General features: G+C 47.1%; 1 protein-coding gene across 1 annotated transcript in view; it reads left to right on the top strand.

The window, feature by feature from the left end:
• Window positions 1–24,753, top strand: part of LOC146856335 (intercellular adhesion molecule 1-like) — a 218,971-nt gene extending 194,218 nt beyond the window's left edge. The window contains exon 5 of the mRNA XM_085654439.1: window positions 18,993–24,753. Coding sequence (XP_085510565.1) covers window positions 18,993–19,075 — 83 coding nt within the window. The 3' untranslated portion in view covers window positions 19,076–24,753. The remainder of the gene's footprint in view (window positions 1–18,992) is intronic.
• Window positions 24,754–25,213: the final 460 nt, after the last annotated feature.

Genomic DNA, 25,213 nt, shown 5'->3' with positions numbered 1-25,213 from the left:
TCAGGCCTACTGACTAGTTGGCATTGAGGACAGTCTCTCAGCGTGTTTTCTACCATTTCATCAAGACCTGGGAACCACACTCGTTCCCTCAGAGCCCTTTTGGTAGCCACAATTCCGAGATGACCTTCATGGGCTAAGTTGACTACGCCCCGACAGAGACTTCTGGAGATGACAAGTCGAGTGTCCCTTAACACTAACCCATTGGGGGCCACTGACAGTTCCTCTCTCACGTGCCTGAAGGCAGCCAGCTCATTTTTGTCAGCCTCTCTGTTTTGATCGTTACCTTCCAGATGTCTCCATTCATTGTGTAGCAGTCGCCTCTTCACCTCTATCAGCGTGGCGTCCTCCAGAGTAGCATCGATGATGGCGTCGACCGGGACAGCTGGTGGCCGGGCTTGGTCTGCCACAAAGCAAATGTATTCTTCTGCCACCGACGATTTGCATCGTGTTGTTACCTTGGGATGCCGAGACATGTAGTCAGCGGGATTCTCCGCTTTGCCTGGCTTGTGCACAATGGTATATGTGTACTCTTGAAGGCGAAGACCCCATCGTTCTATTCTGGGGGGCATTTTTGCCCGTGGATTGCCAAAGATGGTAATAAGAGCTTGATGATCAGTGATTAGCGTAAAGTGTTTGCCGTACACAAAAATGTGAAAGTGTTCGCAGGCCCAGACAACGGCCAAGCTCTCCTTCTCTGATTGTGAGTACGCTTTCTCGGCCTCCGTCAGACTCCTGCTCGCGTACGCGATTATGTGTCGTTGGTCTCCCTCTGATTCATATTGAGCCAGTATTGCTCCCAACCCAACTGGACTGGCGTCCACCGTAATTTCCGTTTTCTTCTTTTGATCAAAATATGCCATGTTGTCGGCAGACTCCGCAGCGGCCTTGATGTCCTTAAAGGCCCGTTCACACTCTGCTGACCACTGAAATGAGTGCCCTTGTTTCGTGAGCTGCCGCAGCGGGTAGCTGATTGTCGTGTAGTTTTGGATGTAGCGCGAACAGTAGCTAGCCATTCCAAGAAAAGATCGAACGTCCCCTACATCTCGGGGCTGGGGGTATCATTTAGCGCTGACACCTTCTCTGGGTCCGGTCTCATTCCTGCTTGCGAGAAGATGTGGCCAAAGAACTTTAGCGTGGATTTTTGGAACTCACACTTAGCTTTGTTTAGAGTGAGATTGGCTTCCAACAAGGCATGGCACACTCGCTCCAATGCAGTGTCATGATCCTGTGTGGTGGATCCGTACACGAGGATGTCATCACTGTAATTAAGAGTGTTATGAATGTGGTGGATGACCTTCCGGATGGCTTCCTGAAATATTTCGGCCGCGGATGACACGCCAAAGCTGAATCGCTTATACCGGAACAGGCCGACATGAGTGGAAAACGTCGTTATGTATCTTGATTTTTCGTGTAACTCGAGTTGGTGATACCCTTTGTTTAGATCTAATTTGGAAAATATCGTGGCTCCATTTAGTGCCGCAATCATATCACTGATATGCGGCCCTGGGTGTCTCTCTCGCTCAATGGCAGTGTTGGGCGCCCTCATGTCCACACACAACCTCACCTTGTCAAGTTCGCCCTTCTTTGGCACGACAACCACCGGAGAGACCCATGGTGTAGGTCCCTCTGTCCGTTCGATGATATCTGCATCCAGCAACTCTTGTAGCTCTTGTTCAACGGCTTGTTGCAAGTGGAAAGGGATCCGCCGGTGATGCTGTGCTGTGGGTGCTACCTGGTCATTGATATGAACAGTTTTGGAAATTTCAGTGTCACATCAAGCTCATCATCCACGCGATACAGGCTGTCCACTAGGCGTAGTCGTTCCGCAGTTGGAAGGCTTAGGAGACAGTCAGCTTCCGGCCCTTCGATGACGTGAATGTGTGCGGGGATGGTCTGATCCCTGTACGTGAGTTGCGTTGAAAATTTCCCCAAGCATGGGAGTGGCTTTCTTGACATCCATGTATATACATGGGCAGGGCGCAGTAATGGGCGAGGTTTGATTCGCTGGTATTCTGCTACTGGCATGTAGTTCAAGGAAGCTCCACTGTCCATGACAAACTTCGTATGATGTTTTCCCACTTGTATACTGAGTCGGGGATACTTTTTGAGTCGGTCAGGATCCGTGACCATGCATACATACTCGTTACTGTCTTGCGAGATGGCCGATAGTGACCTGGAGTCTTGAGACGACGTGTACCTTTTTTTGTGACTTTTGTATGACTGACAACTGGACTGAGAGGAACCCGTTGACGAGTCCCGCCGATCCCGTACTGCCTTGGCCTGATGTCTGCTGCCAGCCGATCGAGAAGCCCTGTCATGGCCTCTTGATGTGCGCCTTCTGTGATTACCGCAGACATTTTCAAAGTGATTTTCCCCTCCGCACTTACGGCACTCCTGACCCATGGCGGGACACCCATCTGTGTGAGGAAAATCATACCCACAGCGGTAGCACTTGAGCCGCTGATCCCTCCTTCTGTTGTTACGACTGGAGCTGCGATGTCTCCTACGCACGACTGTTGTGCCCTCTTGTCACTAGACGGCCTGTGTTTCGCCGGTGAGCGTCTGAGTCCGGTGCGTGATTGAATTCTGAAGGCTTGCTCGCACTTCTCACCTCTCCCAGCCTCCATTTTCTTTGCATGTTCTTCCGCTTGGTCATGCACACGCGTCATCTCTTCTATCTCATCGAGGGAATAGCTCTTTTTTAGCAACTTCCTTCTCAACAATTCTGATTGGCACCCCTCAATGACCCGCAGGCGCAGAGCATCCTCTGTCGAGAAGGAATCAAATTTGCAGTAACGAGCCAAGCGTCTGAGGCGGGTGATGAATGAGCTCATTGGCTCATCTTTCTCTTGAGCAGTGAGATTGAAGGTGTACCACCACCTGCGACCCTTTCATAAAATCCTCGAAGTCCTCGAGCCATTCTTTCCATCGGAGGCCCATGCCTCCACCAATTTCAAGGACCAACTTCTCAGGTGGGTGCAGGAAAGACACTCCAAGCATGCCCAACTGCCCAGCAATAGGCGATGTAGACCCAGACTGGCGGACCGGTGACGTCAACATGGCAGGGACCGTTTGCCACCGTTGATGGTGCTTTTGATACGATTTCCTTTAATGCTACCAATGCTTGATGATTGTCCAGGCTCGCAATTGCATGCGTCAATGCTTGATGCCACCGTCAACGTGATGTTACCAATGCTTGATGGTTTTCTGAACTTGCACTTGCTTGTGTCAATGCTTGTTGCTACTGTCGCTTTACTGTTACCAATGCTTGATGGTTCGCTTGGGCTTGCAATTGCTTGTGTCAATGCTTGTTGCTACTTTCCGTTTAATGTTACCAATGCTTGATGATTTTCAGGCTTGCAATTGCATGCGTCAATGCTTGATGCCACTGTCAGCATGATGTTACCAATGCTTGATGGTTTTTCTGAACTTGCACTTGCTTGTGTCAATGCTTGTTGCTACTTTCGCATTACTGTTACCAATGCTTGATGATTTTCAGGGCTTGCAGTTGCTTGTGTCAATGCTTGTTGCTCAACTCAGCCTCTGCCTGACTTAAAGATGGCCGCCGGCATGACCTCGCAGGGGATAGGTGCAGGCGCCTGACCCAAAGATGGCCGCCTCAGTTGCACACGCCCCTCCAGGCTCGATCTCCCCACGCAGGCCACAGCTCTCCAACCAGTCCAAGCACAATGCTCCACGCGTGCACGCTAGGGAAGGCACTCACCACGAGTCTTCCAGTTCCAGGCAGCAGACGATAGGGGTGGGCACCCTGATCGTTATCTCGTCTTCTCCATGCGCGGGACCACCACGCAGAGTCTCACCGAGAGGGGAGACACTTCGGCTGCACACACGCACGCCGGCTCTCGGTTCCACAGGCACAGTCACGACAGGCTGAACCACAATGAGCGACCGGGGTAGGCACCCGTGTCGCGGCCCTCACACACAGACGCGAGCGGGGTAGGCTCCTGACTCGCGCTGAACCGCCGCCCTGAGCGCTCTCCTCTCACGTCGCTGTTCCAGGCAGCTTCTCCCTCCGGGCATGCACCACGCGCTTCGTGGCCCACCTTCATCGCCAGCTGTAGTGTCGGCGGAGGTACTACGCAGACACGTGTGAGGGTTCAATACACATGTTTATTCCACACGACCTACTCTGTCGGTAGCCTGCCTCTAACTGAAACTGTATGTTCCCGGGCTATCCCTGGCCCCGCCTTGATCCCGCCCCTCCATGCCTCCTGGTCCGAGGCGGTCCTAGCATCCGTCTAATTCAGCCCCACATTACACCTCCCCCTTTCTTAACAAAATTCAAAGCGCTCATCCTGAATACGTTATGTATACCAAATAACATTAACATAGTTACAGTTCCTCGATCAGCCGACTCGGCCTCTGGATGTGCCGGCGGGTGCGACTGTTGACTTCAGTACGATCACTGCTTCCTTCATTAGAGACCACTTCTGGTGTCAGAGTGCTGGTCTCTGTTCCACGAGTACTGGTTTCCCTTTGGATGGGACTACCAAGAGACTCTCGCACCTTGGGGCTACACTTCTGAAAGTGAGCCACGTTCCGGGTTATTCTCTTGTCGTCTGACTCGGCAGTGATCATGGTCCCCTTTTGTTTGACGACCACCAGAGGAGTTTCACTGAAGCGACAGTCAGTTTTTCTTTGCTGTTCCTGTTTCACCAGGACCCAATCACCTTCCTGAATCCCAGATGAAGCAGCTCGCCTGCGATAGTCCGCATACGTTTTCATTTTGTCCTTTTTGAGTTGGTCCGTGCGAGCAATGTCATCAGTGTCCGAATCTGGACACACTGCCTTGTCAGGCCAATCAACCATCGGTATCCGGGTGCGTACGGGCCGGCCCAGCATTAGCGTGGCGGGACATTTCCCCGTCGTGGAATGAGGTGTGTTCCGGTACGCCCGTAGGACTTCATTGAGCGCTGTCTGAATGTCTTGCCGTGCCACCTCTGCTTGCTGAATGGCTTTCTTTAGCGTGGACATGAATCTCTCGATCATTCCATTGGCTTGCGGCCACAGAGGCGTGATTTTGCGATGTCTGAAGTTTAGATGCTTGGCGAAGTCCGCAAAATCTTGACTATTAAACAGGCGCCCATTGTCTGTTTACACTGTTGTGGGGATGCCCCATGCAGCAAATACTTCATCCAGCACAGGTATCGTTCTTGAAGCTCTGGTGGATGATATGATGTGAGCAATGGGGAAGCGAGAGTATTCATCCATTATGGCTAAGATGTATTGTCCCGACTTAAATGGACCAAAAAAGTCTACTGCCACTTGCTGCCACACCCCCTCCGGCAGTCTGGACATTTGCAGGGGTGCAGGAGGATCAGGCCTACTGACTAATTGGCATTGAGGACAGTCTCTCAGCGTGTTTTCTACCATTTCATCAAGACCTGGGAACCACACTCGTTCCCTCAGAGCCCTTTTGGTAGCCACAATTCCGAGATGACCTTCATGGGCTAAGTTGACTACGCCCCGACAGAGACTTTTGGAGATGACAAGTCGAGTGTCCCTTAACACTAACCCATTGGGGGCCACTGACAGTTCCTCTCTCACGTGCCTGAAGGCAGCCAGCTCATTTTTGTCAGCCTCTCTGTTTTGATCGTTACCTTCCAGATGTCTCGATTCATTGTGTAGCAGTCGCCTCTTCACCTCTATCAGCGTGGCGTCCTCCAGAGTAGCATCGATGATGGCGTCGACCGGGACAGCTGGTGGCCGGGCTTGGTCTGCCACAAAGCAAATGTATTCTTCTGCCACCGACGATTTGCATCGTGTTGTTACCTTGGGATGCCGAGACATGTAGTCAGCGGGATTCTCCGCTTTGCCTGGCTTGTGCACAATGGTATATGTGTACTCTTGAAGGCGAAGACCCCATCGTTCTATTCTGGGGGGCATTTTTGCCCGTGGATTGCCAAAGATGGTAATAAGAGCTTGATGATCAGTGATTAGCGTAAAGTGTTTGCCGTACACAAAAATGTGAAAGTGTTCGCAGGCCCAGACAACGGCCAAGCTCTCCTTCTCTGATTGTGAGTACGCTTTCTCGGCCTCCGTCAGACTCCTGCTCGCGTACGCGATTATGTGTCGTTGGTCTCCCTCTGATTCATATTGAGCCAGTATTGCTCCCAACCCAACTGGACTGGCGTCCACCGTAATTTCCGTTTTCTTCTTTTGATCAAAATATGCCATGTTGTCGGCAGACTCCGCAGCGGCCTTGATGTCCTTAAAGGCCCGTTCACACTCTGCTGACCACTGAAATGAGTGCCCTTGTTTCGTGAGCTGCCGCAGCGGGTAGCTGATTGTCGTGTAGTTTTGGATGTAGCGCGAACAGTAGCTAGCCATTCCAAGAAAAGATCGAACGTCCCCTACATCTCGGGGCTGGGGGTATCATTTAGCGCTGACACCTTCTCTGGGTCCGGTCTCATTCCTGCTTGCGAGAAGATGTGGCCAAAGAACTTTAGCGTGGATTTGTGGAACTCACACTTAGCTTTGTTTAGAGTGAGATTGGCTTCCAACAAGGCATGGCACACTCGCTCCAATGCAGTGTCATGATCCTGTGTGGTGGATCCGTACAGGAGGATGTCATCACTGTAATTAAGAGTGTTATGAATGTGGTGGATGACCTTCCGGATGGCTTCCTGAAATATTTCGGCCGCGGATGACACGCCAAAGCTGAATCGCTTACACCGGAACAGGCCGACATGAGTGGAAAACGTCGTTATGTATCTTGATTTTTCGTGTAACTCGAGTTGGTGATACCCTTTGTTTAGATCTAATTTGGAAAATATCGTGGCTCCATTTAGTGCCGCAATCATATCACTGATATGCGGCCCTGGGTGTCTCTCTCGCTCAATGGCAGTGTTGGGCGCCCTCATGTCCACACACAACCTCACCTTGTCAAGTTCGCCCTTCTTTGGCACGACAACCACCGGAGAGACCCATGGTGTAGGTCCCTCTGTCCGTTCGATGATATCTGCATCCAGCAACTCTTGTAGCTCTTGTTCAACGGCTTGTTGCAAGTGGAAAGGGATCCGCCGGTGATGCTGTGCTATGGGTGCTACCTGGTCATTGATATGAACAGTTTTGGAAATTTCAGTGTCACATCAAGCTCATCATCCACGCGATACAGGCTGTCCACTAGGCGTAGTCGTTCCGCAGTTGGAAGGCTTAGGAGACAGTCAGCTTCCGGCCCTTCGATGACGTGAATGTGTGCGGGGATGGTCCGATCCCTGTACGTGAGTTGCGTTGAAAATTTCCCCAAGCATGGGAGTGGCTTTCTTGACATCCATGTATATACATGGGCAGGGCGCAGTGATGGGCGAGGTTTGATTCGCTGGTATTCTGCTACTGGCATGTAGTTCAAGGAAGCTCCACTGTCCATGACAAACTTCGTATGATGTTTTCCCACTTGTATACTGAGTCGGGATACTTTTTGAGTCGGTCAGGATCCGCGACCATGCATACATACTCGTTACTGTCTTGCGAGATGGCCGATAGTGACCTGGAGTCTTGAGACGACGTGCACCTTTTTTTGTGACTTTTGTATGACTGACAACTGGACTGAGAGGAACCCGTTGACGAGTCCCGCCGATCCCGTACTGCCTTGGCCTGATGTCTGCTGCCAGCCGATCGAGAAGCCCTGTCATGGCCTCTTGATGTGCGCCTTCTGTGATTACCGCAGACATTTTCAAAGTGATTTTCCCCTCCGCACTTACGGCACTCCTGACCCATGGCGGGACACCCATCTGTGTGAGGAAAATCATACCCACAGCGGTAGCACTTGAGCCGCTGATCCCTCCTTCTGTTGTTACGACTGGAGCTGCGATGTCTCCTACGCACGACTGTTGTGCCCTCTTGTCACTAGATGGCCTGTGTTTCGCCGGTAAGCGTCTGAGTCCGGTGCGTGATTGAATTCTGAAGGCTTGCTCGCACTTCTCACCTCTCCCAGCCTCCATTTTCTTTGCATGTTCTTCCGCTTGGTCATGCACACGCGTCATCTCTTCTATCTCATCGAGGGAATAGCTCTTTTTTAGCAACTTCCTTCTCAACAATTCTGATTGGCACCCCTCAATGACCCGCAGGCGCAGAGCATCCTCTGTCGAGAAGGAATCAAATTTGCAGTAACGAGCCAAGCGTCTGAGGCGGGTGATGAATGAGCTCATGGGCTCATCTTTCTCTTGAGCAGTGAGATTGAAGGTGTACCACCACCTGCGACCCTTTCATAAAATCCTCGAAGTCCTCGAGCCATTCTTTCCATCGGAGGCCCATGCCTCCACCAATTTCAAGGACCAACTTCTCAGGTGGGTGCAGGTAAGACACTCCAAGCATGCCCAACTGCCCAGCAATAGGCGATGTAGACCCAGACTGGCGGACCGGTGACGTCAACATGGCAGGGACCATTTGCCACCGTTGATGGTGCTTTTGATACGATTTCCTTTAATGCTACCAATGCTTGATGATTGTCCAGGCTCGCAATTGCATGCGTCAATGCTTGATGCCACCGTCAACGTGATGTTACCAATGCTTGATGGTTTTCTGAACTTGCACTTGCTTGTGTCAATGCTTGTTGCTACTGTTGCTTTACTGTTACCAATGCTTGATGGTTCGCTTGGGCTTGCAATTGCTTGTGTCAATGCTTGTTGCTACTTTCCGTTTAATGTTACCAATACTTGATGATTTTCAGGCTTGCAATTGCATGCGTCAATGCTTGATGCCACTGTCAGCGTGATGTTACCAATGCTTGATGGTTTTTCTGAACGTGCACTTGCTTGTGTCAATGCTTGTTGCTACTTTCGCTTTACTGTTACCAATGCTTGATGATTTTCAGGGCTTGCAGTTGCTTGTGTCAATGCTTGTTGCTCAACTCAGCCTCTGCCTGACTTAAAGATGGCCGCCGGAATGACCTCGCAGGGGATAGGTGCAGGCGCCTGACCCAAAGATGGCCGCCTCAGTTGCACACGCCCCTCCAGGCTCGATCTCCCCACGCAGGCCACAGCTCTCCAACCAGTCCAAGCACAATGCTCCACGCGTGCACGCTAGGGAAGGCACTCACCACGAGTCTTCCAGTTCCAGGCAGCACACAATAGGGGTGGGCACCCTGATCGTTATCTCGTCTTCTCCATGCGCGGGACCACCACGCAGAGTCTCACCGAGAGGGGAGACACTTCGTCTGCACACACGCACGCCGGCTCTCGGTTCCACAGGCACAGTCACGACAGTCTGAACCACAATGAGCGACCGGGGTAGGCACCCGTGTCGCGGCCCTCACACACAGACGCGAGCGGGGTAGGCTCCTGACTCGCGCTGAACCGCCGCCCTGAGCGCTCTCCTCTCACGTCGCTGTTCCAGGCAGCTTCTCCCTCCGGGCATGCACCACGCGCTTCGTGGCCCACCTTCATCGCCAGCTGTAGTGTCGGCGGAGGTACTACGCAGACACGTGTGAGGGTTCAATACACATGTTTATTCCACACGACCTACTCTGTCGGTAGCCTGCCTCTAACTGAAACTGTATGTTCCCGGGCTATCCCTGGCCCCGCCTTGAACCCGCCCCTCCATGCCTCCTGGTCCGAGGCGGTCCTTGCATCCATCTAATTCAGCCCCACATTACACCAGGCACTAACGGGCCAAAGCCTAAAGCCCCCAGCATGCTTATTCTATATTTATGTCCTTAACCTTACAAGTGACAAGTACACTACTGGGCAAGTGATTCCCATGAATTTCATTGGTGATACAAAAGCACTTTTCTAAAGAGAAGGGTCCGAGCTTGTGTTTTATGGTTGGGGAGAGGAGTTGGCCTAACGGCTTGGCCGGTCGACCTCGAATCCGGGGAAGTAGGTTCGAGTCTTGGCAATGACGCTGAACATCCTGTGATTCTGGGCAAATCAATTAATCTCCCCGTGCCTAACAAAAATGAATGTGTGTCCTCATGTAATGCAACTGGTGCTATGTAAAGTGCTCTGATACCCGATTTGGGTCAAGTTCATGCTATCTAAAACTGTGTTTAAAAAAAAGGCTATTATATAATAATGCAGTGGTTGTTTCAGCATATTCTTGAAAGCTAAAATAGCAATTAATAGACGAGAATAGAAAACACATTTATTTTTACTCTAACCATCCCCTATAGACATTGACGCGAAGAAATCATACACCCTTCCTTTATTACCCGTGAAAGCAAAATACAATGATGTGCTTACCCTACTTCAAGTTTTCAAAATCGTCATAACTGTAAACAGCGGAAAGTGACGTTTTTCAGGACATATGTCTAACATTCATCTCTTTTTTGACAAACAGCAAAATACCCCTTAAGAAATCCAAATCACTGATACTGTTTCTGCTTACATTTCACACGTTTTACTTCATGTTCCATGGAATGCGAGACCCTAGTGCACAGCTTTCCAAACTTTTCACGTTGGTGACACACCTTTTAGACAATGTTCATCTTGCGACACGGCAAAGCGAGCGAGTGAAGGGCGCGACCCCGAGCCACCTAAGGGGGTTCGGAGGGTTTTCCCCCAAGAATATTTTGAAAAAATAGTGGGCAAATGGTGCATTTCCAAGCAAGTTTAAGAAAGCAGGAAGGTTAATAAAGCAATTGTGAATCTGTTCTAACTAAGACGGTGACTGGCAAAACTTCTGTGATTCAGGGAAACAAAAACATACTAGGTGCCTGCTGTAATGCCAACTAAACCAAATATCAGAGCAATCACTTAAGAGCCAACTAACCCCTGGCATTCGAGAATCCACATCCTTTGGCTTCCCAAGACCCTTCATCTCAGCCTTTGCAACTACTCTGACAAGAATAAAAGGACCAGTCGACCTGGGGGTCATACCCACAACCATTGTTCATGCATCTTGATCATGGCAAGATCTTTAAGCAAGGGCAGAATTGAAGTCATCAGTCTTTTAGCTGGTTCCTGCAAGGAAACCCTCATTCATCAGAGATTACGTGTCTTTGAAATAAGAATAATAACGTGCATGCTGCTGATCTATTCCGGAACTGGTGGCCTCATGCCACCTGCGCCCCTTCGAATCGCCTCAATAAAAAAAAGCATTCAACATACAGATATCCCAATGAGCCCGACGATATCACCAGCATTGACCCCACGCCTAGCCCTGCCCATCACACGCGGTTCGCCGCGGAAAAATACCATGTTCCAGGCGCTCCCAGAGAATTGTGGCTTAAACACACAGCGCATTCCATCCACAGGTTCTCCGTTTCTATGGGGCTCGGAGATGGGAGAGAACGGAATGCAAATCAAACCACAGTGTAGTTTGTATCCCCCTGGTGCTAGGTTAGTGAACTAGTATGGTGCCAATCTTGGAGGTGTAGTTACTATTTGCATGAAGCAAGGCAGCTTTTTTAGAGTGTCTGTGCTTGGCGGACAGCAGCAGCAGGCCACTCGTATTAGATATGGCTACGGACTGTAATTTCCCTTGTGGGCTACTCGGAGTAGCAAATTTGTTTGTTGTGCTGCGTTGAATGACAAATTATTAAATCTGGGCCCTAAGGCGTATAAAATATGGACCAGTTTCAAAAGGGAGGTTCGGCTTACAAGGAAGAGAACAACTGTGCTAAATTGACCACAGGTAGGTCAAAAATCAGATATCACTCCCACGGTAGTTCAGATAGAACCTAAAAAGGCTTAATTTGTGCAGGTGGTTGCAGGTGAGAGTCGCATGCGCTCCTTCTTGTGCACCAGTGGCCATGTACTCAGGGAGGGGACAGCTGTGCGCCAGTTTTCATGCACTTGCACATTATAAAGTACTTACATTTAACTCCCAATTTCTCCAAGTTGCACTACTAACAGCATAGCTCAGAGGCACTCACCTCTTAGCTGTGCTACATGCACTGTCTCAGAGAAATTCAGAGTTAAATGTACACGGTACTTCTACTTGTACTTAACTTACTTGTTATGTCTTTGAAAGAGCGCAGCGGTGATCCGGATGTGCCTGGGGCCATGTAACTGTGCAGTGAGGCAGTCTGTCTCAGAAAGTTTGTGCAAAAGCACACTAACTCGTTTTGGGCCGGGGTGACTTAGCACCAGAGATTGTGGTGCCACTGTACTTGCAGGTAGTAGACAGCGTGGTCAAGCCAGGGCGGTAGGCCGCTCAGCATTTAAAGATTTTTATCAGCGTGACCTAAAACTCTTTATGAAATAATACAGCCTCTTTCACATTGCATCTTTTTTTCTTTTTTCCTGACGATTTTATATAGTGCGAACGTGACACGCTTTATAAGCATCAGTTACTATACACAAGGACACGGACACATTCATTTTGCTTCATTTTACTCGGTTGAAAGGGTCACTCATAGTCGTTGAAATGTCACTTCTAATAACTCAAAATTATGAACGTGTCACACATAGCAATCCGAAACCTTGGCAACTATGTATTACTGACTCTGTATTTACTTTGTGTCCCAAATCAAAGCCAGTAGGATTTCACATATAACACCTGGCTCTTGAAATCACCTAGGCCACAGCGGATGAGGTTGTAAAACAGCTGATTTAGATTTTTGCTCGAGTAATTTCTGTCTGTTTCTATCGCGGACCTATTTCATCTTCCAACCTGGCAGTGGAAATTCAGGAGCATTCCGAGATTGGCGCCATACTACTTCCCTAACCACGCAACAGGGGATACAAACTACGCCTCCGACATTGGCGCAAAATTAGTTCAGGGGATACAATTGAATGCCAACAATTTTTTAAAATTCGAAATTTGCCTTACCGAGCGCCTGGGATGGGGACTGCAGAGGCGGCTCCGTGGACTGCGGATTCAACGCGCGTCGCAAAGGGGAACGAGGCCGCGCTCACCTAACACCTCTCCTTACTCTACGTACGGTAGTGCGCCACTGAATGCAAACTCCAAGAGGGCACCCTAATCTGCCCGCGATGTCATCATCGCGCGACACACCCACACTTAGGAGGCGACACAGTACTGTGTCGCGCCACAGAGTTTGGAAAGCTCTGCCCTAATGTGTAAAAACATTTCTGCTATATATTTTCATTCTATGACGAAATTATACATCTTAATTTGTTTTCTTCTGATTGTACCCACCTTTCTTCTGTCTCTCATTCCCCGTTTCTCCCCTTACCCCCCACTTTTCACCCTTTCTCACTTTAGAACTCTAGGCTCAGAACGATCGGGTGGTTGAAGGTTGGATGGGACTCTCATGTCTGTTGGATGCACAATTTATTGGTGAATAAATGTCATTCTCTTGGTTGGTATCTGGTGTTACCTGCAACGTTTATGATCAGGCAATGAGGGCAGGATCCACCCCTGTTCCTGGTGGATCCTTTGACGGGTTGTTGTTTGAACATCACGACGGAGAACATACCTGTGCCCAGCGGTGCAGCATCTTATGAGAGCCTATAGTGCACCACAGGCCTTTGAAAGAGGACATACTATTATAGAGTGTTGAAGCCACCTCAGCACTGATTCTCACCAGGTCCTCAGGTCATGAGGCATGTGTGTTCCATGAGAAACTCCCTCAAAGCGTGAGGAGACGCTTATGCTCTGTTCTGAGTTGGGACATATAGCGAGTCGAAACGAGACCACATGACTCTCCCACAGTGGATGGTAGGTTGATTGAGGTGGGTTTGGGGTGTACTTTTTCTTTCTTGTCACACCAGAAGAATTTCCTCAAATGAAGCGGCACTCCAAGCCTCATTTTGGTTCCAGACACCATCTTGAAATGCCATTGCCCTCAATTGGCTCTTGAGTGACGCTGCAGAGCATGCATCCAAGGTAAACTGATTGCCAAAGGATTCTATAATTATTCAGTTTCCTTGGCCTGACATGTTATTGTTGTGGAGTCAGTCATTCTTCTTTGCACTCACTCGCGCTTGACACTGTGTGATGCTGATTTGACTACTTTTTTCTCTTCTCATCCTCGGTCAAATTCCCATTTGATTTGGTCTGATTTTTCTTTCACTTGTTCCCAGCCCTGGAAAAAAATTGAAGGAGGAATTTTTGAATTATATTGTTGCCATAGATGCTGGCATATTATCAGTTCAACAGTACAACAGAATTCTCCTTAATTTTTCAGGGTCAGAAGCAATTTTTTACAATTCCTCCCATGGTAGAAGCTACTGAAAAAAAACATGAGAAATATGAGGAGGTGTTTATTCGTTTGAAAGGATACTTTAAACATACTGCAAGCATTATGCTTGAAATATATCACTTTTATACTCGTAGGCAAAAGGATGAAAAGTCTTTTGAGGAGATCATGACTTCCTTGAGGGGACCATCCACAGCATGTGATTTTGGTTCTGCTACCAACTAAATGTTATTCGACCAACTTATGGTTAACACCAGTAATAAGCATGTTCAAGAGACACTGTGGGTCTTGGGTTATCCCAGTCTTGGAGCGGTGCGTAAGTCAGCCAAGGCTATTGCGAGTCAATGTCATGTGTGAAGGAAAAAACAGAGAGCAGATATGAAAAGAAAAAAAGTGAAGAATGCACCCTTAGTAAACTCACTAAAGGGGACAATTGGAAGAATAAGAGCATGGGTTCTGAAACCAATTGTTGCCTCACTGGCAGCTCCTTCCATATAGCCTCCCTGTATGGGATGTCCAGCATCAAGCAGAAGTTGCAACTCATGTGGTAAAATCGGGCATTTTGCTAAAGCTTGTAAGGAAAGCAAACATTCTGTGGGTTCCAGAGTGGTGCAAGTTTCAGAAGTAACTCACGTAAACAGTGAGTTATTCTTTGAATTTGTAAGGCACAAGACTCCCCAAAAGGAGCTTCCCAGTACCATAAACCACATTTTCAAAGACCTCGAAGACACCATTAAGTGCTTTCAAGATCATATTTTTATTTGTTACAAATAATTGGCTAGAAAATGATCTTGTGCTCAAGGAAATAAGTGCCCATTTAGAAAAGTATGGTCTAGTGTTTGCACCAGGAAAATGTGACTTTTACTGTTCCCAAATAGAATATTTGGATCACACGATTTTTTTCTTCTAGAGTTTTATATAGTGCGAACTTGACCTGAAGGTCTCAGAGCACTTTACATGAGCACCAGCTGCATTACAGACGTACACATTCATTTTTGTTGGGCATGGGGAGATTAAGTGATTTGCCAGGCTCACAGGATGTTTAGCGTCCCTGTCGAGACTCGAACCTGGTTCCCTAGCTTCGAGGTCGACCGCTCTAGCCGTAAGGCCACATCCTTTCCCCCAAATATATCTACTAAGGGTATGATACCCAATCACTCCCTCGTACCTGCTATAAAGGAAGACCTACCACCTGATTAGGAGAAGTTGTTGCCCTTTCTGAGACCTTGTGAACTCTATTTTTAGTTAGTGCACAACTTTGCAACTTTAATGAAGCCTATGACAAACCCCTACATAAAGGGGTGGTGTACCAATGGAATACTGACCAACTAGCCACTTTTGAAAAGATCAAAGAACAGACCATTTCTGCAACCACCTTAAAAACTTTCAGTGTAGGAAAAGAAAGTCTCATTGCAGTAAATGCTAGCACATATACGATCTGGGAGCAGTTCTTTCTCAGGAAACCACAAACAATGTCAGCTGGGTGATAGCTTTTGCTTCAAGAGCCCTGAATGAAACTGAGAGATGCTATGAAGTCATAGAGAGGGAGATACTTGCATGTGTTTGGGTGGTGAACTATTTTCGTCATTTAATTTGGGGAAGTTAATTTACCTTGTAGACTGATCACAAGCCCCTTGTTTATATTCTGTCCTTAGGAGGAGGGTTTTCTGCTATGGCTTGGACTGCAAGGTTGTATTCTAAATTACAGGAATATTGTGTTGAAGTTAGGTAGTGCCTGGGAAGATAAACTGCACTTCAAGGTATGTGTTTTGCTTACCTTGTGCAAGTGAAGATGGGGAGGATGATGATGGTGGGGAGGTGGATTTGGTTGTGAGTGTGAGTGTGATAGACGCATGTCCTAGAATAAGCCCCATCTGACTGAAGATATGTGGCATTTAGAAGATTAGAAATATGGCATAATTAAGTTAGTTTGGAAATATGTCAGTGACGGCTGTCTTCCAATCAAAACCTTGCAAGCCCCTTTACACCCTTATGACCAAGTTTCTGAGGAATTAAGTGTCAAGATGGTTTCGTTTTTCGTAAGGATACATGCATTCCTCCAGAAGGAAATAATTCCTTGATTCTTAAAGCTAGTCATCATTGCCATATGGGGATGTCTGCTTTGAAGAACCTCAATAGATGACATTGTTGGTGGCTGTAAATGGATGCTGGGGCAGAACATTTTGTTAGGGACTGTGAAGTTTGTACGAGTTGTGACAGATGTGTCAGGTGTCATACCCAACCAATGAAGCTTGACAAGTGGACTCAGAATCCTTGGCAGAAACTTGGTATAGTGGGACCATTTAAAAGACTCCCTCCTTCCTTAAGATTTGCCATGGTACTGTTACTGATTTTTTGATGGAAGTGTTTAGTTAGGAAGGTTGTCCTGAAACATTACTTACTTACTGCAGTTGAGGTGACGAGTGATGAACATATTTTTGTTAAATGAACAATTGATCAGAATGCTGCACAATGTCAAACATTCACCACAGTACAGAGATCTGGGCCTACAGCCATCATTTATTTGCTCCCCATGCCATTACAGTTCAGACCCAGCCATATGCAAATCAGTCTTGACCCTGTTCCCCATGGGAACAGTCCAGCCCAAACTATGTTTGTTGGCACACAGAATATCTCACATAACTATTGCTTTGTATGACCCTCAATACTGCAGTCAAGTGGAACGTTCAACTGTTACCTTAAAGATAGTGTCCACTTGACCTGGTCTACCCACAAACCAGTAATCCTGACTGTAAGAGAAAGATTGTGGTCTTACAGGATTTCACCCAACTCAGAAAAGGACTCTCACCGGTAATCATTATTGAAAGGTTGGTAACCTGTATTCAACTTATGTCCTTGGTAGCCCAGGAACAGATTTCCAGTTAGCAAGCATTGTCAGTTTCCAGAAGGTGTCAGAAAAAGTGAAGACTTACCAGTTGAATTCCAAGATGAGATAGGACCTCAATCAATCAGTTCAACCCCATGATTTTCTTTTAGAAGAGTTTGTGAGAATGATCTTTTCAGGGCACATTGAGAAAGGATAGACCAAATATAACAAACTAATCAACATTGCAAAATTAACAAACTGTGTTTCCTCAAGATGGGAAATGTTGGAGCATAAAACACTTGGCATAAATTGAGTAGGAGTGATGTAACTGTATCTTGATAACAGTAGCCCAGGATATAAAGATGCTGTAATGCATGATGTGGTTGAGAATTCCTTGACTGCTGATGAGCTCAGGTCTGCCCCATATCATGCCCATAGGGATGGCTGTGACATGTCTAACCATTCAGAAACAAATGTTGAATCACAAACTGCAGGTAATTTATCTGACATTTCTATTGCCATATGTGTAAAGTCATCTGTCAGGATTAGAACACCTTTGTAAAGGATTATTCATGAATTATCATTTTTCTATCTTCATTTTCATTTAACCCTTATTATCTGAAGGGGAATATGTGGCATATCTTTGCATTCTATACTGAAATTGTACATCTAGGGCCTGATTCTGATGCGGTTAGGAAGGCTTTCTAATGGCATTTGCTCCATCCAAATCGGATCGGGAATGTGTCTTTCCGACCGACTCAGAAAGGTTTCCGACCAACCGAATATGATGCGAGTTAGGCGTTATGAATATCCCAAGCCAAACCCAACGGCATTTGGGAATGACCGAGCTGTACGGAGCAGAATTGTACATCTCTGCGGGCCACGTTTCTCAATGACCGATTACAATTCTGGATTTGGACAGCCTTTCTGAATCATGCCATCCGACTCCAATTGGCGGTCAGAATCAGACTCTGAGGGCACGTAGTCGGCCCCTCTGCACCTGGATCCTTCTCAATCATGCCCATGGGGGGGTCCCTCCTTACCAGCCATGCACAGTGTGGCAGGTACCAGGGGGTGCCCGATTTTCCCGCGCCACCCCTTTTTACAATGGGAGCCTATGCATTCGGTCGGAACAAAGGCTCCCATTGAAGTCAATGGGAGTCCAATCAAATCGTATCTGGAAGCATCCGGATGCATCGTACTGGGTCAGTTGGACTCTCTCGATCCAATTTGGTCAGAAACTACTCCCAAACCCATTCGGTTGGGAAGCTATCCAAACCACATCAGCATCGGGCCCTTAGTGTGTTTTCTTTACATTGCATCCACCTTTCTTCTGCATTCTTCCGTTCCAGGTTCTTCCTTCCTGGTTTACTCTTTCCCTTTGGTTTCTTTATAGAACGTTGAGGCTCGGAACGTTTGGGTGGGTGACAGTTGCAGACAGTTGGATGGTGCTCTCATGCTTGTTGAATAAACAACTTGTTAGAGGTGAATAAACCTAATTCTGCTTACCTCGTGTCTGGTGCCACGTGCGACAATTTAATTTTTCCAGATGTTGTGGCCCAGTAGTTTTGTTTTTTCATGCATCATGAGTCCTGAATAGGGCATACTGTAAACTGGGTCATCCATAGGTGTCTGGGTGAGTTCAAGGTGTGGATGGATGTTAATGGCTATGTGCAGTAGAGAGTTTTGGAGTTAAGGTTGAAGGCAGTTTGAGTTTCTAGTAGTGCCCGTCAGTGGGTGATGAAGGTTTCCAGAATAGATGTTTATCCAATCCTTGGCCTCCTTGCAGATCACATAGAATGGTGGCGATAAAAATGTCAATTATAATTAAATTTCTGTAGAGAAATAAGTAAAGAAGAGATTCAGCTGTCAACATATTGACAGTATAAAATGATAAGAAACCATCACCTTTTTAATCGGACTTGAAAAACTGCTCTTGGTATTTCGCTTTATTCTCTTCCTAAATATGGAGTAGACACCATTATAAGACTTTGAAATTACATTCTCTAGGAAACATGTACCACCCACTATGGTAGAAGCAAAAAGATTCTAATGAGGAGCACTAACCTGAAACCAATCTATTTTATTTCTTTGCAGAAAATCCCTCGAAGCTTACAAACAGAGCAAGCTCTGGAACCATCCTGTCGGCAATGCTAGTTATGGTCTGTCATATGTTTTAGGGATCTCCATGACAGTCCTCCAACACAGAAGATGCCAGAGCTACGTGTGCAGCCTTAACCTCAGCAATCTGTGGGATATCTTTACTCTCAAATGCCCTGGGAAATCACCGGGACTTAAGCATCAGATGTGAATTTCGCTTTATGGGGTTCCTGCTCCTCTCTTGAAAATTAATGTTTTGTAAGGGTGCAACATTTTTTTACTTGTGCTTGCGCTCTCAAATGTACATTTTTAGAAAGTGTGCCTAAAGTGTAATTTGGCATACTTCTTCTTTTGAGCAATGTGACATTTGTGAAATATGTTTGGCACAAAAGATAAATCAAGCAACTCTCTACAGAACAGGTAAACGGGCTAGATCTATGTATAGGGCCTCATCAGCAGTGGCTCCTCCGCAATGACGGGGGTGCGTTGCCCCACTGGCTCAGAGCCAGCAGCTGAAAAAGAAAATTGTATTTTAATATTGTTTTATTTTCAGCTGCTGGCTGAGCCAAGCGTGTGCAGGGAGGGGTGGGCTGGGCCATTGGAGGGGGAAGGAGTAGTGGAGTGCACTTGGAAGGGGCCAAACAGACAATGCGAAGTTAGGTTTCTCCAACCCCGCTGTATTCCACAGCTGGGTGGAGAAGCGGTACAGACTCCCTGAGCTTGAGCGAGCGTTAAACCAGCCCGCTCTGGCCAATCCCGCGCTGCTCTCATGCAGCACGAGCGCAGCGTGGGATTGGATGAGGAGTCTCTGATGGTGTTCCAGGGACTGCTGGGAGCAGGAAGCAGAGGAGCAAAGAGGTGCGAGGCGGCTGGCAGCATCAGGTAAGTTTTTTAAATGATCAATTCCATCCCGCCACTGCTGCCCCACCCACCCACCACTTTTTATCGCCAGCAGCCGTGACTGGGTATCATTATGAGGTTATCCATTGTGAGACCCAGTAAGTATGCCCCGCCATCCCCCTGTTGCTATTGCCGGAAGTACCAGTAACTCCGGGATGGCGTAGTTACATAGGATTACAAATTGGGGCCTGAGGGTCCCCTTAGTAATGAGGATTTAGCAGGGGAATCGGTAATTCCTCATTACTTCCTGGAGGTTTTAGCTGCTGGATCCGTGGGATTCCCACAGATATCGCAAATATGCTTATAGGATCAGTAATTTTCGTTACCAGCCACACTGGAATTTAAGAGGAACAGATAAAAGGACCCAATGTTTGATTGTCACCATTTCCGAGTGCTTCTCATTTTGTAAGCTAATGAAATGAGGCGGAGAGCGATACCGTAACTCACCTGGCATCACACTAATCAGCCATTTGAGGAAGACGGGATTAGAACCCAGGTTTGTTCCGTGGTTTTACAGTTGACAACATTTCTGCTAGACCACACCCTATTCCAAGTATACATAGCACCCACTTCTAATTAGCTCATGTCAAAGAAGACATTTAGTTTCAGACAGGGATTTTGATTTCAACTGAGGGGGTGGGAGAGGGCACCTGCGCAGAAGACATTGATGTTCCCCCAGCCATTAATTGGCCCTGGTTTAATGATTATTGGTAAACTGATTTTAACCTGTGTCACTGGTTGTAATTTTTTTCTGTCTTAGATTTTAGTAGAAGCCTAAAAGCTGGATGATAAGGACACAAAAAAACACAACTCCAATCTCCCCTCCCTGCTCACAATAATGGCCAGCAATAGCTCAGCAGTCTGCTGGCTTTATAAGTCAAGCTGGTGCTTTCCAGTCACCTGGTTCACCCCGACCTCACTATCAACTTCGCTAGTTATTGCTGCCCCCTCAGGCTGTACAGTATCCTCTGCTCTTCTTGGTATAGGTCATCATCAAGGGGTTTAAGGCCTGAAGCAAAGGAGTATTCTTGCCCCCATGCAGTTTTCCAAGACCTGCAGAAGGTGCAGAGTGGAGCCATGGTATTTCCACCAAAGACAGGATCCTTGCACATGCCTTTACTGCAAAACATCATCCCGGACTGTACCATTATTCTTTTTCAAAGGTCCCTATGAAGTCTATTCCAAAGCCATTAAGTGAGACTTAATTGACCGTACATACAAAGCACCCGAACATGTAATATCTATCTAGATAGAGAGAGATATGTACAATAGAATACAGACGTTTTGGGACCACAGTTATTTGTATGGGGTACAGTAATAAGGGAAGCTTTGAGTTATGAGCACAAAGGATGGAGAAGGGGGGCGTTAGAAAGAAGGGGGAACACACGTGGGAGGTAAGAGGAGCATATAGTGCCTTGCTGTTATGTTGGGTCAGGAAGGTCCCTTTCATATTTAAAAAAACCAAAAACATTTAACCCCTACCCTGAGTGCCGGACCACCTTTAACTGGTAACTGGCTAACCTGGTATCCCTACATATTACGACCTTGACATCACACTAATCCAGGGTTTGCACAGAAGTCTAAGCCTGTCCCTGGTAACATGAGGTCCAGAACCACTTCTGCCGCTCAGAGGAGTGCACCAAGTGTGCCCTTTGAGTTGGTGGTGCACTACTGTTCATTCCCTGTGTGTATCACATAATTCGGTGGTGACAACATACCATGTTTTCTGAATCCATCGTGTGAATAGACCTTTTTCTCGGTTCAATGAGTGCGTGGTCTACTGACCCCTCTTAAATTAAATTCAGCTGCTATTTGAAACTCAGAACTTTGCATTGACATTCCATGTACATGTGGAGTGCATGTGTGTGCAGCACATGTATGATAGTCCGACTCTGTTGTGGGAGTTTGAATACGGGGCCAGTGGGATCCATTTTGGATGCTCCTGGATTAGCACAAGATGAGGGCAGCTTCTTCTAGACAGTGAAAGTGTTCCTGTGGCTGGAGAGTGGAGGCCCAGATACTGAAGTGAGAAGGATGGAGATAGGGCTACCTCTAGAATTTCAATGAGCAGAGGGTGGATGAGTAGTTATTCCTGAACGCTGTCATTTGAAATATGGTGGGGCTCCAGCATCTGTTGTTTGAGGTGAGGCAGTTTCTGGGCAGGGTCAGTCCTTTTGTCTGTTGTCTGTCTTTGATAATTGCGTTAAGAAAGGCTGATGACAACCAGATCCGGAGATCTCACATTTCATTCTGACCCTGTGTGAACACTCCTGCTTGTAGCCAGCTCCTTTGCAACCTGCTGATTGCACACATCACTTTGCACAATGGTTTTAGCCTGGAGACCATCCTGAAATTACATTTGAAAGAGAACCAAATCAAACCACTTCTGAAGGCTTAATCTTTGGATCCACATCCATGTATGGAAAATGTATATCAAATTGGGATCCAAAGCACACCATTTTGTTCCATTTCCAAGTTTTTCTTCATGACAGAGGATGGGAGTGCTCCACAAAGTACTTGAAACATTGATGAGTGACCTACGCTGGTGCCTGCATAACAGCCAGTCTCCCAGAGATAAGTGGACATCACCTGAAGTCTGTACTTCATGAGTGGAGGGTCTGCCTGCCTTCTGAGAAGGGGAAGGAGTATGTCTGGCCGATCAAGATGACCAGAGAAGCCCAGCATGTCCCTAAGATGAGACGCACCCAGAGAAAGCTTTTGTTCCCTGAGCACAAACCCAGAAATGATCTGTATTGTGAAATGGTTCCCCCAGATGCTCAGTGCAGTTTTCTGTTAAGCTGCAATATGACTATATCTGAACAACTCATGTCACCCAGCATTTTGCCATGGTTCGAGTATCTGGTGCTATCACTGTTGTCGTGTTGAAGGAAATTAGAGTTGCCACCAAAGCAAGAAGGCCTACTCGGACTAGATGTTGCAAATTCCAAAAGACACCATCGCAAGTGATTCAGCTTGAAGACTGCAGATGGCATTCTGAGACACGAGCCGTAGCCGGCCAGGAAGGCTGTTGCCAAGGTTTGACACTGCTGGGCAGGCTCACTTCACCAATTTTGTCTGCAGCTATCCTGAACGAGGCTGTAGGGCAGCCTACACATGAGAGGAGCCACTGATGTTAGCCCGGGAGCCGAGCCGCTCTGATCGTGCTGTCCTAAATGCTTCAGAAGCTAGCAGGGTAGCACTGGAGACAAGAGACTAGACATGCACAGGCGAGTCTGCCCACGCTTAAAGACTATTGCCAACAAGCATTGGCATGCCAATGGATCTCACCTTTTGACTGCCAACGCATACATATTGGATTTCTCAATGCTTTGTGTTGATGTTCAGCATTGACCAAAGAAGGGAGAAAATGCCTTTTGTCAAGGCTGTGCAGCATTGGCAGAAAAAAGTGTCATGACACGAATGTCTGCATGCGTCATCAGCTGTGCTAGTGCATACTGCATACCAAGGCCACAATTCATTTAAATTTACCATTCAAAGATGGCAGACCCCCCATTTTGGAGGGGAGATTTTAAAATACGTAATAAAACGTGTGAAAGGGTAATTTAAGTACAGGTGATCTGGTAGCATAGTGCAGCTGCTGGGCCAAAAAACAGGCTGCGAGAGGCATATGGGACCAAGGGTAGAGCAGGCTGGGGAAATGGAAACATTGCCTAGCAGAGAGAGGGGAAAGGAGCAAAGAAGGAGCTCAGTGGTGGGAGATGAAAAGAGTTGAGGTGGGGGGAACGGGAAGAGGCAGGGAAAGCAATGAAGGGCCTTGAAGGTGGGGAGACAATCTATGTCTGTGAGGGAAGGAGGAAGAAACAGACGAGCTTAGGAGGAGAATGTGAGAAACATTGAAAGTGAGGGTGTCCGGCATTTGGAGGGAAAGGCAAAACACATGCGCTCCCACTATGTACTGAAAGCAAAAGTGATTCCCTGAATGTGAGCAATAGAAAGATACAAGCCATCCATGTAAAAGGATAGTAAAGAAGCTATGCTCTAAGAGAGGGAAAAACCAGTGCCTAATTTGGAGAAAAACAAAAGTGCTGCAGCCCTCATTAGGAGGCAATTTCAGTTTGCACAACACATGGCCACCGAACTCACACAACTAGTAATCATCACAGTGCTACAAGTGTGACAGTTCAGGCGGTTTGAGGCTGCCAAAGCTTTAAGAATGGCTTGGGTGGCAGGTATTAGTTGTTTTTAATGTATATTGAATTAACAAACAGTTGTTTTTCTGCTCATCTTTAAATTACACAAACAGCGCCACCATGTTGCATCTGTTATAAGTGCAGATTCCCGCAATTAAGTGCCGGTGCCGAGCACCGGATACCACCAGCTCAAATTAAGCACTGGGAAAAACACAAGATGAAGGAAAATCCTCAATGAAGAAGGAAGAAAGTGAGTGACAAAAAAGGCAGCAAATGGTAAGCAATGCCCAGGCCTGCCGCAAGTATTCGTATTCTCCACAATTGGTCTTTGAAAGCAGGCAGACAAAAGCTGTCTGTAGGTGAGACCTAAAAAAAACCCCACAAGAGTGGAATAAGGAGACAGGAAGTGCAGACAGAAGAGGAAAGAAGAATGAGGTTGAATCAAGAATGGGCACACTTGGTATTTGAAAACCCTGGCATTCATCACAGGCTGTGGGCTTATAAGAAAAAATTAGGGCATCTGCACTTGCGTTTTTTTCTATTTTTATGGGTCAGGCACTGCTTCCCCTGTCGGCGCCTGCTTCACGTTATTTGGCAGACTTTGAACCTGTGGGGTATGCCAGAATTGACCAAGAGAGAGTCCAGTTATGAAATATTGATGTCCAGGGTATTTCCCTCATGTGCTTAATAAAAGGTCACCGCATGAACACAGCAGAGTCCTTATCTCATGCACGGAATGTAGTCAACATAGAATGCATGTGTAGTCTTATATGTGGCTGATGGGGATTTTTTTTTTTAAGAGCTGCTCTGTGTACCACTAGCACTGAAAGAAGATAACTTTTTTTTCTTTTAACCCACATGGCACAGTTTGCGAAATACATATATGGTGAGCAGTATGTTTGCTAACATGGGATAACTTGACATTACGCTTCCATACATACCACTCAACTGTTAGCAGATAAGACTTTACTGTAGTTTTTAAGAGAGTTCTTGGACTAACTTTAGAACTTTGACATTGTTAACTGATGGAGTTGGCCCTGAGTTTAGGGAAATCCGTGCCCTTGTGCCTACAGAGAGTTGAAAACTCTTAATTTTAAAACCTGGTTAACAGGACTACAAATTCAGACGGAAAAAAACTGAAGCTGATGAGCTGCTCGTGCACAGAGT

Source organism: Triturus cristatus, chromosome 4_1, assembly GCF_964204655.1.
Source record: "Triturus cristatus chromosome 4_1, aTriCri1.1, whole genome shotgun sequence".
Taxonomy (NCBI): Eukaryota; Metazoa; Chordata; class Amphibia; order Caudata; family Salamandridae; genus Triturus; species Triturus cristatus.
Note: the sequence above shows the minus strand (reverse complement) of the source record. Positions and strands in the feature narration are given on the sequence as shown.